Source organism: Sparus aurata, chromosome 4 (assembly GCF_900880675.1).
Source record: "Sparus aurata chromosome 4, fSpaAur1.1, whole genome shotgun sequence".
In the NCBI taxonomy this organism is placed as follows: domain Eukaryota; kingdom Metazoa; phylum Chordata; class Actinopteri; order Spariformes; family Sparidae; genus Sparus; species Sparus aurata.
The window spans coordinates 2,799,892-2,815,240 of record NC_044190.1 but is presented as its reverse complement, the minus strand read 5'-3'; the positions used below and the strand labels follow the sequence as shown (position 1 = coordinate 2,815,240).

At 42.5% G+C, this 15,349-nt stretch overlaps 1 protein-coding gene across 2 annotated transcripts in view; it reads left to right on the top strand.

The window, feature by feature from the left end:
* Window positions 1-779: 779 nt before the first annotated feature.
* The window catches only part of LOC115580393 (apoptosis regulator BAX), a 29,484-nt gene continuing 14,914 nt past the window's right edge, over window positions 780-15,349 (top strand). The window contains exons 1-2 of one of the 2 annotated variants that reach the window (XM_030414682.1): window positions 780-1,124; window positions 14,360-14,408. In XM_030414682.1, coding sequence (XP_030270542.1) covers window positions 1,058-1,124; window positions 14,360-14,408 — 116 coding nt within the window. In that variant the 5' untranslated portion in view covers window positions 780-1,057. The remainder of the gene's footprint in view (window positions 1,125-14,359; window positions 14,409-15,349) is intronic. The other variant, XM_030414681.1, reaches the window with a different exon arrangement.

Here is a 15,349-nt window from a genome sequence, read left to right as displayed (position 1 = left end):
ATGACAAAGCAGGTGGAAAGGGTCTTCAGGCCAAGCAGGACTAATTAATAATGCAGACTGAAGCTCAAGCAGACACTCACGCCAACGCCGTCGCGGCTATTTGTCACATGGAGGAGACATGACTGGTTAGCTGACTGGTTGACTGGTTAGCTAGCTGAAAACTATCGTAAGAGATGCTATCCAAGACTCGAGAGTGAGCGGGAAAAACCACCGAAGCTAATGCACTGAATGTATTTATACCGCTTAGGCAGCAGGGCCGGGTTTATGCTAATCATAGCCGCGTTACGTAATGCGGCCATGATTTCTGACCCGCCCATTAAATCCTGAACACAGAAATTTTGAAACACAGTTTGTGAGCCTAGCTCCACAATTAAATTCTAAATGGTTGAATGGCTTTTTACATGTTTTAAGGACATACATTTATGACCTATTTAATGTGTTTGAAGAAAATGGCTGAATTTGCTTTACACAGACTTTAATATTACTGTAATTCAAGCAATATTTTTCAGGGCTTGACCTGTGTTAAAAAAAACAAAAAACAGACTGAAATAATAATGATAAATAATTTCTCTGTCTTTGTTAGCTGTTTCTGAAATGTTGTGCTCACGCGCTACGTTCACTCACATCCTGTGCATCTCTTAAGGGCTAAGCCTCCCCTGTCCTTTAAACCTAGTGACGCCCCTGGTAATTTGCGTTTGAAAATAACAAAACAAAAAGACACCTCCAGTGCTCCGTACTACTAAAATAAAATTTCAAAGCATAAAAACTGCTGAAACAACAATTTCGTACAATACCAAAATCTCGATATCTGCCTGTGGCAACTGCAGAGTGGTGATTATTACCAGAAATCCCTCACGTAGTCCCCATACAGTAGGCGTGCCAGCCGGTACTGTGCGTTTCCGTGTCACTTCCTCGTTCCTCTGTGGAATGTGAAAACATTTCACGGAACAGTCACGTCCAGACGAGTGGCTGTATTCGGCTGAGCTTGCGCTTCATGTCGGAAGCAAGCAGGTAATTCCTCCTTCATCGCTCCAAACTAACGGAAAGTTTTCAAGCCATGGCTGACAGCCGAGAAGAGGAGAGGAAAGGAGACCAGGAGCCTCAGGGCGCCGCGGGTGGGGAAGGTATGTGAAGCCATTTCAGGCTTACACACAAGTAAAGCGATAACCCTTTTTTCACTTCGGCACTTTTAACTTCGTCGCATTTGCCATTGCTAAAATCGCGAAAATGCTTCCAGATAACACGAGATTTAATGTAATCGTGTTTTATTGGAGTGTGTTGAGGAGTCTCGTCGATGAGCGTTTCGCTTACCTTAACCTGTAAATAACCTGTCCCTATCCCTTACCACAACTGGTCACCTTTTTCGGTGCTCTAGCCACAGTCTAACACCAACAAGTTAGGTCAGCAAACAGGAACTACAACTTACATCGACGTAATGTATGTTGCTAGGGAGTACATTACGTTACTTGAGACATTAACGTTAACCCAACTAGCCATTATCTAGTTAAAAAGACTTTTTCCTGTAAGTAATAGCTTTGTCTCGTGGTTTACCCCAAAGCCAAATAACAGCAGAGCTGTGCTGTGAAATACTGAAAATTGCTGGTTAAAAGTGCTGAAAATAGTTGCTCGGCTATGCTGAAAGAACCGAAAGGGCCCTGTGTCTGCTTTGTCGGTTAATTGAAGTTGGCCTGCTGATAAACATGGTTATAAAAATGCCATTGTCCTCATTATGTAACAACGATAGTTAGCTAGCAGAGTCGCTCTTAAAGTGCACGGACTGAGAGAAATCTCGCCCTGCTGAAGTCCAGCACGATGACAGAAACACTGGGAGACGTGAGTGAGTGTGTCCTCAACCTGTAATTTTAAATGTGGAGATGCAAACTTATTTTAAGGGCACAACAAACGTGGGGTAGAGGGGGCATTACTGTAACAATCTGGGGCTCTTTTGGTTAACTAGGTTGTTATAGATTTTAGAAAGTAAACTGTAGTTACTGTATTATACTGCATTACACAGTTAATTGTCATATTATTGCCTTAAAAAATTTGATCATGCAAAAGTAAGACATAGGGTGGCAAGATATGCTACACAAATCCATACTTCAAGAATTTTCTATCACAATATGTTTCCCGATTAGTTGGAATGATAATTTTTGCATTGTAGTTTGCAACTTACATTTTCATACAATACTATTAAAAACGTGATGATATGACATTTGTGGTGGTCTGTACCAAATGAACATGCTTTCGATCTGGAGAACAAGATTTGTAGTGCAGGAGAACACTGAAGCGCTACAGTAGTGTTGGATCCATTGTGAAGGACAGTCCTTGAAAACAAAGCCCACGCCCATCCTAACATTGGTAATTTAAAAGGAACCAATTTCCTTGTCAGAGAGTTCAAAAGGTGACTGTGTTCCCTTGGAGATGCCATAAGTAGGGATCGACCAATATGGATTTTTTAGGGCCGATGCCGAAACCGATTTTTTTTTCATCAGCCTTAACCGATGACCGATACGGACTGCCGATTTTCTTGAGCCGATATTTGGAGCCGATACTACTTTTGCTCCCTCAATTTACATCATAAAAATTACACAATGATGATAACAAATGTTACGAGTCTCAATTTAATAAAAAGCAACATTTATTGAAATTAAAAAAGGTGAGGTAGAACAAGAACAAGTAAACAATATTTAACAAATATTAAAAACAGGTGAGGTAGAACAAGTACAAGTAAACACTATTTAACAAATATAAAAAAACAGGTGAGGTAGAACGAGCCTTTCCAGGAGTAGGCTCTGTGAAATGCTGCCACACTGGATTGGTTTTCTGCTCTGCCATTTCTTTAAAAACAAAAACACAAGTCAGTGTCAATCTTGTGCAATCAACTTACATTCATATCACCCACATTATGTGTGCATCATATGGATGGGTACATATGGTTAACTGTGCAAGGGTAAAAGGCTTCCACATCTACGCAGACTTGATGATGCATTGCTTGCTGACATATTATAAGACAGATATTATCAGGTCATCACAAAATGTATTTTGTCAACACATTTAAATAATTTAAGAAAACAATAAACAATAAATAAATAAGTAGCCATTGAAATAAAGTGCTTGATTTGTAATTTAAGACTGCCATGGTTTCAATTTTTTCTATATAAAATAAAATAAGCATGTCTTAGGCTATTATGCCACCTAATATGCAAAGAAAACACACTAGTAGGTCTAAACAAAAATGTAAAAGAAGCTGCCAGAATGGCAACCCCAGAAGATAAATTAGCAGAGGAAAATAACATGATGTCAGATGCGCATTAAGCAACAAACTGTTCAAGTTTCTGTTCTAAATTGCATCAACGTTAACAGGAATGAATATTCAACCAAGTATAAAACTTTTCTCAAAGTTTTAAAAGCTCTCCTTCAGTCGGCGCAGCACTCTCATATATCGCTGTGATGCGTGAGTGTCCCACAAAGTGAGACGCACACACACACACACACACTAACTTCTGTTTGGTAGCTGACGCTGACTGAAAAACTTAGCCACCATTGAACTGGATTGCTAAGGCTAACGTGTGCAAATGGCTCTAAACAGTAGTTAGTCCATCACGGTGCACTTGTCTGGTACATGATACATGTTAACACAAATTATTATTATTCAACTATGTATGAAACATATCTCTCATCATTAAAGCTCTTCTTGAGGGGGGGTTGCGCTATGGGTACTTAATGTACCCATTAAGCCCATGGGTGTTCCAAATAAGCCCACTTCATGATTTGTTGATAAATATGTGTGTGTGTATATATATATATATATATATATATATATATATATATATATATATATATATATATATATATATATATATATATATATATATATATATATATATATATATATAAAAATCTTAACAATCCAAACGTATTCTATTAAAAAAATGTAATGTCTTAGCTCTCAATAGCTATTTTCATTTTGTCTCCACTCCTTTCCTCTGGCCTGTAAATGGCATAATAGGCGTGATCAGCCTTTTGCTGTGTTGTCAACACAGAAAAAGCTAAACTTACAACATGTCTTCTTTGGAATGTAGCCAAAAAACTATTCATTAACAAAATCAAATTAGAATGGAAATTACTCTTCAATACCTCATCTTTCAATATGTGTTGTCATTTTGTCTGTATCTCTATCCTACATTGTACTGTTGGCATTTATAATTGGCCAAAATTTCTGGTCCAGCCAGCTGGTTGAGAGTGCAGATGTTTTTATCTAGATTTCTGAAGACCTAATGACTGAAAGAAAGGCAGTTTCCTGGTTCAGTACTAATATTTTAAGGATAATAAACAAGTAAATTTCAGTATTTACAATTAAACAAATAACTTTAATTGATTTTTAAAACATAAAAACAGCTTACGTGGAAACAATTAAAACCATTGTGGAGTAACATTAAAGACCCACTACAGGTACAATCCTAAAACACACAGTTCATTAGTCATAACAATAAACATCCATTAAAAAACAACATACTGTATACAACAGTCATAACATCTTGAAACTTGTGTATGATAGCCTAACTTGAGCAAGATAATCAAGACTAGGCTCCTTGAGGTGATTTTGTCATTATAGTTACACTATCTTTTGCTCCATGTAGCCTAACTTAGTAGTGTAACATTGTAACAAGTAAGCTTTGTTTTGTTTGTTTTCTCAACCTTTTGCCCACATTGTTGTTGTCTTTGCTTGTCAGCCTTACACTAACAAGTCTTGTTAGCTTGTTAGATGGCTTTCATCCTTTTTTTGTACAGATTTTCAATGACCTCATGATTGTACAAATAGAATGGAACTTGCGCTCTACATCTTCAATCTTGTCCCTGGGTGGGAGGAAGTATGTATTGTTTGGCCCTCGGTCTAAGAACTTCATCACATACCGTTCACCCTCTGGTGGTGCTGACTCGTTGAGTGATCGTGCGATGTAATATGCTGCTGGTTTTGTGAACATGACAGCATAGTACACGTCTCTCTCCTCTGTGAAGGTTGTGGCACAGGTTTCATTTGCCTCTTTACTCACTGCCTCTGATGCTTTTGTCTTCTTCAGAGGAGCCTTCTTGCTCTTGGTCTTGCCATCCTTTGATTGTTTCTATTTTGCTGCTTTCTTCCTTTCACTTTCCTCAAGACGCAACAAAGCTTCTTCAGATGTTAGAGACTCTCCATATTTTAAAGTGTTGAGTCGCTGTCTTTTGGCTACATTGCTCTTCTTTGTTGGCATGATGTGTTGCAGGAAGTAATCTTTGATGCTTGATGAGGGTGGAGAGCTTGAGGTTGCAGAAGTTGATGGCTGGGGTTGTGACATTTCTGCATTTGCAGGCTTTGCAATCTCAATATTTGTGATGTTGAGAATGTTGGACCTAGGAACAGTCTCTACACTGAGGATAATCTGGGACATGGATTCTTTGTCCACAGATATGGAACATGGGTGTGTAGTAGGGGATACAGTAGTGGTGCAGGGTTACCCGGAAAGCTCAATGTTTGCTCGGCTGTACGAGGTGGAGATGGAGTGCACACATGGTAACTTAGAGGAGTATGTAGTTGTGGTTGTTGTTGACCATCTTCTGCAGTGAATGGTGTGTATTCTTCTGTCATCACCCTGTCTGGACTGTAGGGGTAAATCCCAGTGCTCTTAAACCCACTCTTCAGATTCTCACCCTTGAGACCTATCTCCAACACCGCCTTCAGTTTGGACGGGAAATCCTCTTTTCTGATCTTGTCTCTGGAGTGCCCCCGCAGCTTTGTTCGCCACTGCCTCTTCAGCTCCCCAAACACTGCTCTGTCGAGTGGCTGGAGAATGTGGGTTAGGTGAGAAGGCAGCCTCAACAATACTACGTTGTTCTCTTTTGCCTTTAAGGCAAGGTTGAGGGAGATGTGAGAAGAGTGTCTGTCAAATATTAGTATCCATGGGAATGCTAAGTTGGACCACTTCTCAGACTCCTTGAGGAAGAGTTGCAAGAAGTAGTCTTTGAATATGACCCTCTCCATCCTTCCATGGTCTGACACAGCATAGCGGGCACCGTCGGGGCCACCAACACACCAAGATCCATAGAGGTGTTTCCCCTTGTATACCACATAGGGTGGGAGAGTCTGTCCAGCTGCATTCCCTGTTATGCAGACAGTGATCTGTTCCCTCCCACTGCTGCCTGTGTTTTGGTACACGTTCTTGCTGCCTGTCCTTGACAAGACTTTGCCTGCTGCTGGATCTGTGATGAAGCCTGTCTCATCTACGTTGTAGATGTTTTCAGGCTTATTCATGCAATCGGCTTTAACCATCTCCTTTTCAAGAAGTGCAAACCAGCCAGTGAGAATGGCTGGGTCAGAAGTGGCTTTTGCCCTTGCATCTGGGAACTGTTCCGACTTCCTTATGGTCAGTTCCGGGTGGTCCCGCATGAAGCGGTTAAACCATTTTCGACCCGGTCTTCCGTTCTTGATGGGGGTTGGAAGATCGTTGGCTATGACAAACTCTTGAACGAGATTGAGAAGGTCCGTCCGGGTAAAGCCCCAACCCCATTGGCAAAGGACCTGAAGGCATGGAGAATAACAAAGCATTAGTCCTGGACACACATGGACACACACACACACACACACACCACTAGATTAGGCAAAATCACTTTTTCATGACCTCACTCTTTCATGTCATCTTCTTATTAGCCTTTCAGTCACTATAACCCTACCTGAAGGCACTCTGAAATGTCCTGCTCTACTCCTGGACCCAGGTAGATCTCATGTCCCTGTTGTGCATCAATGCTCAGCTGCCCCTTCACTCTCTGCCTCAACGACTTCCTGTCGACTCCATAAGTTCTTGCAAGAACTGAAAGGCGGCATGCTTCTGCCATGTGTTTGCATGAGCTGTACTTTTTCCGTGCTCTAGTCATGTCATCTGAAAAGTAAAGGGTCGAAAATTACGCTAATGGTAGGATAGAATGTAGGCCTATCCAGAATGAATTGACCTATGCAATATCACTGATATTTAAATTTGGGTATTTAATTATCTGAATTATGAAGCTGATTGATTAGGTGAGGTCAATGTTAGGCAGGAAAATGGTTCAAAAGTCAAAAGTGAAAAAATATCCATTGAAACTCAGCTAAGTGGGCTTAATGGGAGCAGGTGGGCTTAAAGGGAACATCAGTGAATTTCTGGTTAAAAGTCAGAATATTTTTTTCTACACACATGACATTAAAAAACAACAACATGACATGAATCTATATGCTGTACTAACATAACATGAAAAGTATCAATTGATCATGCATTTAAGTAATTGGCTCTACTCATTTACATCCACCCTAAATGGTGTTTTTTTTTTGCTAGTGTCCCCTTTAAGCCCACTTGGTAAAAATGTTAATTAAAAAGTAAATAAAGATAAATATACACATGTATTATCTCAGTGTTTCCCACAGGATTTTGTGAGACTGTGGTGGGTGGAGGTTGGACCCTGTAAGGGGGTCCAGGGGCATGCTCCCCCGGAAGATTTTTTTTTTAACATTTTAAAGTTAATTGCATCAATCTGGTGCACTTTGAAAGCAATTAAGAGGCTAGATCTATGAAGAACGGTGTGCCCTTGTACACAATTTAATCACAAACACATTGGTTGTATAGATACGAATGGTGAAAACACAAAATCAACTAGAGCATACATCTGAGCCATCAAAGACATAAAGCAAAAGTGGTTATCTGTGTTGAATTAGTTTATTTTTTGATAAATAATTAAACTGTAAGCTAAACTGTAATAAAAAATTAAATGGATTCGGAGGGTATATCATCAATTCATCATTAGTTGCAGCCTTAAGGGCAGACATGGCAGGCAAAAACATTTTGGGCTATTTTGCTTCCATAACATGTCTTCTTTCAGACTAGTGGAGAGAAAACATCCAAAATACACATTTATACAACTCTCCCTACATTCCACTCATGCGAACGATATACAGACAGCTGGGTCACTCAATGCTGCAAGCGCAATTTTTTACTTTCACTTCGATTTTTGGAGCAGTTCACATATTGACATATTGCTGGCTGTAGGACAGAGTCCTGCACGGGTCTTATTTATCAAACCTGCACCCGGCTGTATCCGCCATAATTAAAACCGCATCCGACCCGTTTTCCGACAGTATCACAAATTACATTACGCACCCGAGCCAACCCGCTATAAATTGATACCGACGCCCGACCCGCACCCGAAGCAAAATTGGACAGACGCAATTTTTAAAAATTAAAGTATGTAAGTAATAAAAGTGTGTATGAGTGTGCGCGCGCCACGTACAGCAAGGGGGGGCAGAGCCTACTGACCGGGAGTGAGAGATGCTTTGCTGAAGCTGCAGCGCGAAGCACAAGTTACAGATCTTTTATGTTATTATGAGAAGTGTAATAATTTTTTTCGGTTCACTCTGAGACTGTGGCGGGACAAATTAGACCATGGCGGGCCGCCACAGTCTAAGTAATTAATGGGAAACACTAATTATCTATTTAAGGATATTCTGTCTACAAAACAATTGCTATGCAGTGACGGTATTGATGCAGCATGTGGGCTAGCATGCTAAAACACATATTTTGACTACAAATGAAAAAACATTTCTAATTCTAGTAAAATTCTAACATATGTTTTATTTAAAGCACTAATCTCTTAAATTTCGATAACAAATGAGTACTCACCAAAAGCAGGAGTAGAAATGTGGAAAAAATGCTGGTTTTCAGGGCATCAAAATCATTGAAGTTTTTTCGTTACTTCTTCTGGGAGCAGCAGGCACATGTCATACATGTGCTTCGATAACTCAAGATCGACAAATCTGATTGGCTTACAATCAAAAGTATAATTTATGTAACAAGCGGCTTCATTGGAAGAATCATGAACCAGCAAAAATGGTGATGTAGTTATTTTTTTAATTGACTCAGAAGTCGCAAGTGGGCTTATATGGTACGTGGGCCTAATAGGTACACTTACCTTAATATCGGTTGGCTGATGTACCGATCGATCACTAGCCACAAGGTAGGAGTTGTAAGTCATGTTCCGTTTATTTTTTTCTGGTTTATTAAACCAGCACGGTAAGGCGAACACAAGACGTTGATGAATAACCCATGAGCAGGTGGAGAATGGACATGGGTTACCGACCGAACATTCTATAACAATGATTAGTGTTACGGCCAATTTCCACTGGATACGTCTCCGCTGCGTTACGTCTCCGCCACGCCAGCGGATCTTATAGGTTTCACTTGAGTCTATGTGTCAATTTCGACCAGGTCCTCTGCGTTGCGAAGTCAAGCGCCGAAATAACAAACAACATCCGGTTACTTTTTAAAATTAAACACTCCGTGTTGACACCAGCATGCAAATCTCAAAAAAACAGACGAAAACAAGCTCTTCTGCTAAACCTTGATCAAGAACATCACAGTATCGCCTTCACCGACTGCGAGGAACCTTGGCGTAATCCTCGACGACGGACTATCCTGCACCCCCAACATCAAAGCTGTGGCCTGATCCTGCAGATTTGCCCTCTAAAACATCCGCATCGTTACAAAGGATGCTATGCAACTCCTAGTCCCAGCGCTAGTCATCTCTCGCCTGGACTTGCAGCCTCTGTGACTAATTATTATCATGCAACTTATTGTTATGACAACGGCGGCTCGTCCAGATGCAGCGCCTTAGAGCTACCTGTTATTTTGCATCTTTTTGTGTTTTATAAGTCATTTTTTTGTTCTTCTGGCACACACATGCCACAGAGGCCCATCTACAGTCGCCAAGACCTGATAAGAATTGGCTTTCAGGTAAAAATAGAAATCACGGGTGCCTTCGCACAGACCCACGGCATCCCACCGGAGTTAGCGAGACCGCCGGGCACCCCATGGATTGTTACCGGGTCCAGCCAGCACTGGAGGCGGCGCAGGGAAAGGAGGCAGAAACGAGGATGCCGGGCAGGACTACTAAATCAGTTTAGGAAACAACCACACAGACCTCCGCTACCATCTATCTTCCTCACAAACGCAAGATCCCTTGCGAACAAGATAGATGAGCTGCAGTCACAGATCGCCTACAACCGCGCATCCGTGACTGTTGTCTTTTGATTGTTAGCGAATCCTGGCTGTGCCCGCATATCCCCAGTGCTACCGTGGAGCTTGCAGGACGCACCTTTCACCGCTGCGACCGGACTGAAGCCTCCGGTAAGAGCATGGGAGGGGGACTCTTTGTTTATGTGCTTGAGGACTGTTCAGTGCCGACCCTTCTACCTGCCATGGTAACTAACGGTTGCCATAGTAACCGTTGTTTACATCCCTCCCCATGCTAACGTTAGCACAGCACTCAGCCAGCTTGAGCTCATGGTATGTAAACAACAGAGCGCTCATCCGGATGGCGTGCACATCATTGCTGGGTACTTTAACAAAGCATGCCTCAAGACTGTTCGCCCCAAATTTCACCAGCACGTCAAGTGTGCAACCAGGGGAGAAAACACGCTTGATCCTGTTTATTCTAACATCAAGCATGCCTACAGAGCGACCCCCCTCCCCCACCTCGGACAATCAGACCACCTCTCCCTGCTCCTCTTCCCTGCCTACACCCCCCTCAGATGGCAAACAAAGCCAGCCACCCAGACCATCAAAGCCTGGCCTGAAAATGCTCTCAACCAGCTGCAGGACTGCTTTGCCTGCACAGACTGGAGCATTTTCGAAAATCAGGACCTGGACACACACACCGAGTCTGTCCTCTTCTACATCAGGTGCTGTGTAGATAACGTCACCGAGGATAGACGCATCCGGATCTTTCCAAACAGAAAACCCTGGATGACAAAGGAAGTCCAGACCCTGATCAGAGACACGGGACGGGAGACAGAGCTTTCTTCAGCACTGCCAGAGCTGACCTGAGGAGGGGCATCAAACAGGCAAAGGTCTCCTACAAGAACAAAATAGAAGGATACCTGACGGACAATAACCCGTGTCAGATGTGGAGGGGCATCCAGGCCCTAACCAACTACAAAGGCAACCCCCCTCCCACATCCTCCAACAGCAGCAGCACACTGGCAGAGGAGCTAAACAGCTTCTTTGCCCGGTTTGAGACCACCACCACACACCTGCAGTCACTGCCTCCCCCTGGTTCCAGCACCCCACCTCTCTCTCTCCAGGAGCACGAGGTGAGAAAAAACTTAAGAGCAGTGAACCCCAGAAAAGCTGCTGGTCCTGACGGTATACCAGGGGCAGTGATTAAAGCATGTGCAGACCAACTGGCAGGGATCCTCACCAAAATCTTCAACCTCTCCCTGACACATGCCACCGTCCCCACATGTCTGAAGGCCTATCATCGTCCCCATCCCCAAAAAACCTGCCTGGAGCGATCAGTTTCCCAGCACATCAGAGACTGTCTCCCTCCCTCCCTCGACCCCCACCAGTTTGCCTACAGGGCAAACCGTTCTACAGAGGACGCCATCGCTCTCACACTCCATACAGCGCTGAGCCACCTGGAGAACAAGAAGAGCTATGTGAGGATGCTCTTCGTGGACTACAGCTCAGCATATAACACCATAATTCCAGACATTCTCATCACCAAACTGCTGGAACTACAGATCCCCCTCCCCACCTGCAATTGGATTAGAAACTGTCAAGTCGCCCACAGTCTGTGAGACTCGGCCCCCACCACTCCACTGCACTCACACTCAGCACTGGTTCCCCTCAAGGCTGCGTTCTGAGCCCTCATCTGTACGCCCTGTACACCTATGACTGCTCACCAACTCACCCAACTAACCGCATTATTACATATGCAGATGACACCACAGTGGTTGGACTCATCCGAGGCGAGGACGAGACAGCGTACAGGGATCGAGGTGGAGGAACTGTCACTATGGTGCTCAGACAAAAACCTGACCCTGATTATCCAAAAGACAAAAGAACTCATCATGGACTTCAGGAAGAACAGACATGACCACACCCCCCTCCTCATAAATGGAGAACAGGTGGAGACTGTCACCACCTTCAGGTTTCTGGGCACCCACATCTCCGCAGACCACTCCTGGACCTACAACATCAGGGCCCTGGTTAAGAAGGCTCAGCAGCGACTACACTTCCTGCGTGTCCTCAGGAAAAACCAACTGGACACAAAGCTGCTGCTGGCCTTCTATCACTCCTCTGTGAAGAGCGCACACACTTGCAATTGATAATAAATGGTTCTTTTGTGTATAGAAAATATTTTATATCTTTGAGCAAATACAAAAGTGTTGCGTTTATATTTTTGTTCAGTGTACTTTGTTCAACAAAATAAAAATCAAGGAGCAGCTTTTATTGCAGGTATTCCTTTTCTTAATGCAGCTGTATTACGAGTGGAAAATATTAGTTAAGGCTAAGTATCAGATCGGGACTAGGTATCGGCAGATACTAAATATTAAATGACTAGGATTGGGGTACAAAAAACCTGATCAGGACATCCCTAGTTGCAGCGTATCCAGAACACTGCAACATGCCTCGTTTCCAATTTACCCACATTCTTCCACGTGACCCCTCTCCTCTGTGATCTCCATTGGTTTCCTTTTGCGGCCCGCATCTGATTCAATACAATGGTGCTGGCTCCTCACTCTACTATATCAGCTGGCCGGCTGGTGCGCTATCGCTGAGAGAAAACAAAGGCCGCTCAGCGAAGTCGCAACTCTTCTCTGTTCTGGCACCTCAGTGGTGGAACGAAATTCCGACCAATGTTAGAACTGCAAACATCACTCACCATCTTCCACAAAAGACTCAAGACTCATTTGTTCAGACTGACAAGTCATGACAAGTAATTTTAACAGTTAGACTAAACTTGCACAATATCTGCAGTGTGAAAACAGGGAGCACATTATACACTTCATATGCTTTACATCAGAGGTTACAAAAGTCAAATTATAAATCAGTTTGAATAAATCAGTTCTTGTGTAAAATTGTAACCCAGTCTTTCCCACACATTAATTTATTTCAACATTGGCCACAGCGTATTGATTTTCTATTTTTTAGAGATGTATGCAATATAGTGCACCCATCAGTGAATAGCATGATGTTATATACTCCAATACAGTGGATGGCGGTATGGTTTTTAACGCGCTTGAAAAACCGATGACGAAGAGGAGGACTATTTAATGTGGTTGGCTTGACCTCTGCAAAGAAGACGGCCCGCTTCATCGACAAGGTCAAGCCCCCACTAAGAGCACCAGGCCTTGAAGCCAGTTTTGGTCATGGCCAAGCCGTGTAACTATGTTGTCATGTAATGCACTGGGGACTTTTCCACCAAAAGCTAATATTGTGAAAGATGCATTTGTAAAATGGTAATAAAATCCTCACAACCCCGCAAAATGACTTGTATTACTGTCAATATTTGAGCAATTTGGTCCAATGCAATTTTGAAAGTCTAGAAGAACTACAATTATTCTATCCTCATTCAAGTTAGCTCAGTGCTAAACCGGAAGTTAGCTGAGTCACCTGAAGTCTTGAGTGTGCATGCTCTATGGCACCCCAGCTGGACAGCCACCGCCACAATTACAGTCTGATTCTGTGGGAAACACTGTAACCACACTACAAGCAAAGTTATTCCATTTGTACATGGCCCGCCCGGTTGGTCACTTTTCTTCTTATATTTGTTTTTTTTACACCAGAGCACAATTTGTGGTAGAACACAGATGTGTATGTAACATTACTCTGGCAAACCTGTGGATCAAATGTTTGCAGTGTGGGAATATTTTAGATTAGAAAGCGAAAGCAGTCCAATGGCACAACCCTGCAAAATGACATGTATTACTGTCAATATTTGAGCAATTCGGTCCAATGCAATTTTGAAAGTCTAGAAGAACTACAATTATTCTATCCTCATTCAAGTAAACTCGGCACTAAACCGGAAGTTAGCTGAGTTGCCTGAAGTCTTGAGTGTGCATGCTCTATGGCACCCCAGCTGGACAGCCACCACCACAATTACAGTCTGATTCTGTGGGAAGCACTGTAACCACACTACAAGCAAAGTTATTCCATTTCAACATGGCCCCCCTGGTTGGTCACTTCTCTTCTTATATTGGGGCAGCTGTGGTTTAGGAGGTAGATTGGTTCAAATCCCCAGCTCCCCCGGTGGCACAACAAAATATCCTTGAGCAAGATACCTCTGCCATCAGTGTATGAACGTATTTGTGAATGAGTAAATGCAACAGAGTTGTAAAGCACTTTGAGCGGTCAGTAGACGGGATAAGTACTATAGAAATGCAAGTCCATTTAACTTTACCCATGATAACAGGATGAGTTGATATACTGATATTCTTGTTTTTCTGTACATTCAAACAAACATTGCTCTCAGTGATTGAAATAATTGTAGGTATTAATTAGTCTTCTCATTGTTCCAGATGTCATCGATGATCCCATCCTGGAGCAAGGAGCAGTGGTACTTAGAGGGTAAGTCTCATAATAACAACAGGATAAACTATTAGTATTAAGTATTATTATTAGGGCCGGGACTTTAACGCGTTAATTACGATTAATTAATTACACAAAAAATAACGCGTTAAAAAAGTTAACGCATTTTAATCGCACTAATTTTTGCACTGCGGAACGTTTCTCACTGGATGAGTTTCAGGGGTACCGATTATACTGGAGCACCAACAAACGTTCATGCATAGCGTTCATGCAGTGTTGGGCAGTAACATAGCTACAAGTAGCGGCGTTACTAATTTAACTACATTTCTCAGTAGCGTGGTGGTAGCGTCGCTACTTTCTGAATAAAATAGCTTTTCAGTAGCTTTGCTCTTGTATTGACCAAGTAGCGCGGTAGCGTCCACACAAGCTACATTTTTATGAACACCTCTGAAGTTCAGCGCAGCGGAGCTTTCTGTCGCGGTCTGAAATGAAAGGATAAGTCGGTGATGCCACCGCTACACATGGCCGTGTATGTGGAGCCGACAGAAGCACTTCCGTATGACGGTGACACCACGGACTAATCCTTGCCTACAACGTGTCTGCTGCACAGACAGGTTAGCTTGAGTGAGTTACGTTACTTGATGGAAAGATGGCAGAGGGTGAGGAGGACGGAGACGAGTTGATCCCGAGGGATGCAAAAGACAAACTTGAATAATAAACAAATACAGTAACGTTACATATAGGAGGTAAGAGATGGGGAAATAAGAGAATAGAGAAACGTATGAAAAGTTTACATTACTCTGAATTATTACTTTTGTAATTTTTAACCAGCACAGGGTACAGCAAAAATGCATTTTCTACAAAACCTAAGTATGGTGATTAGTCAAAATGATTAGCTTAAAATGTATGTAGATATAGCTACTACTACAGAGTGGGCTTAATAAAAATACCACTTTTGAAACTGCCAGTTATATGAGACA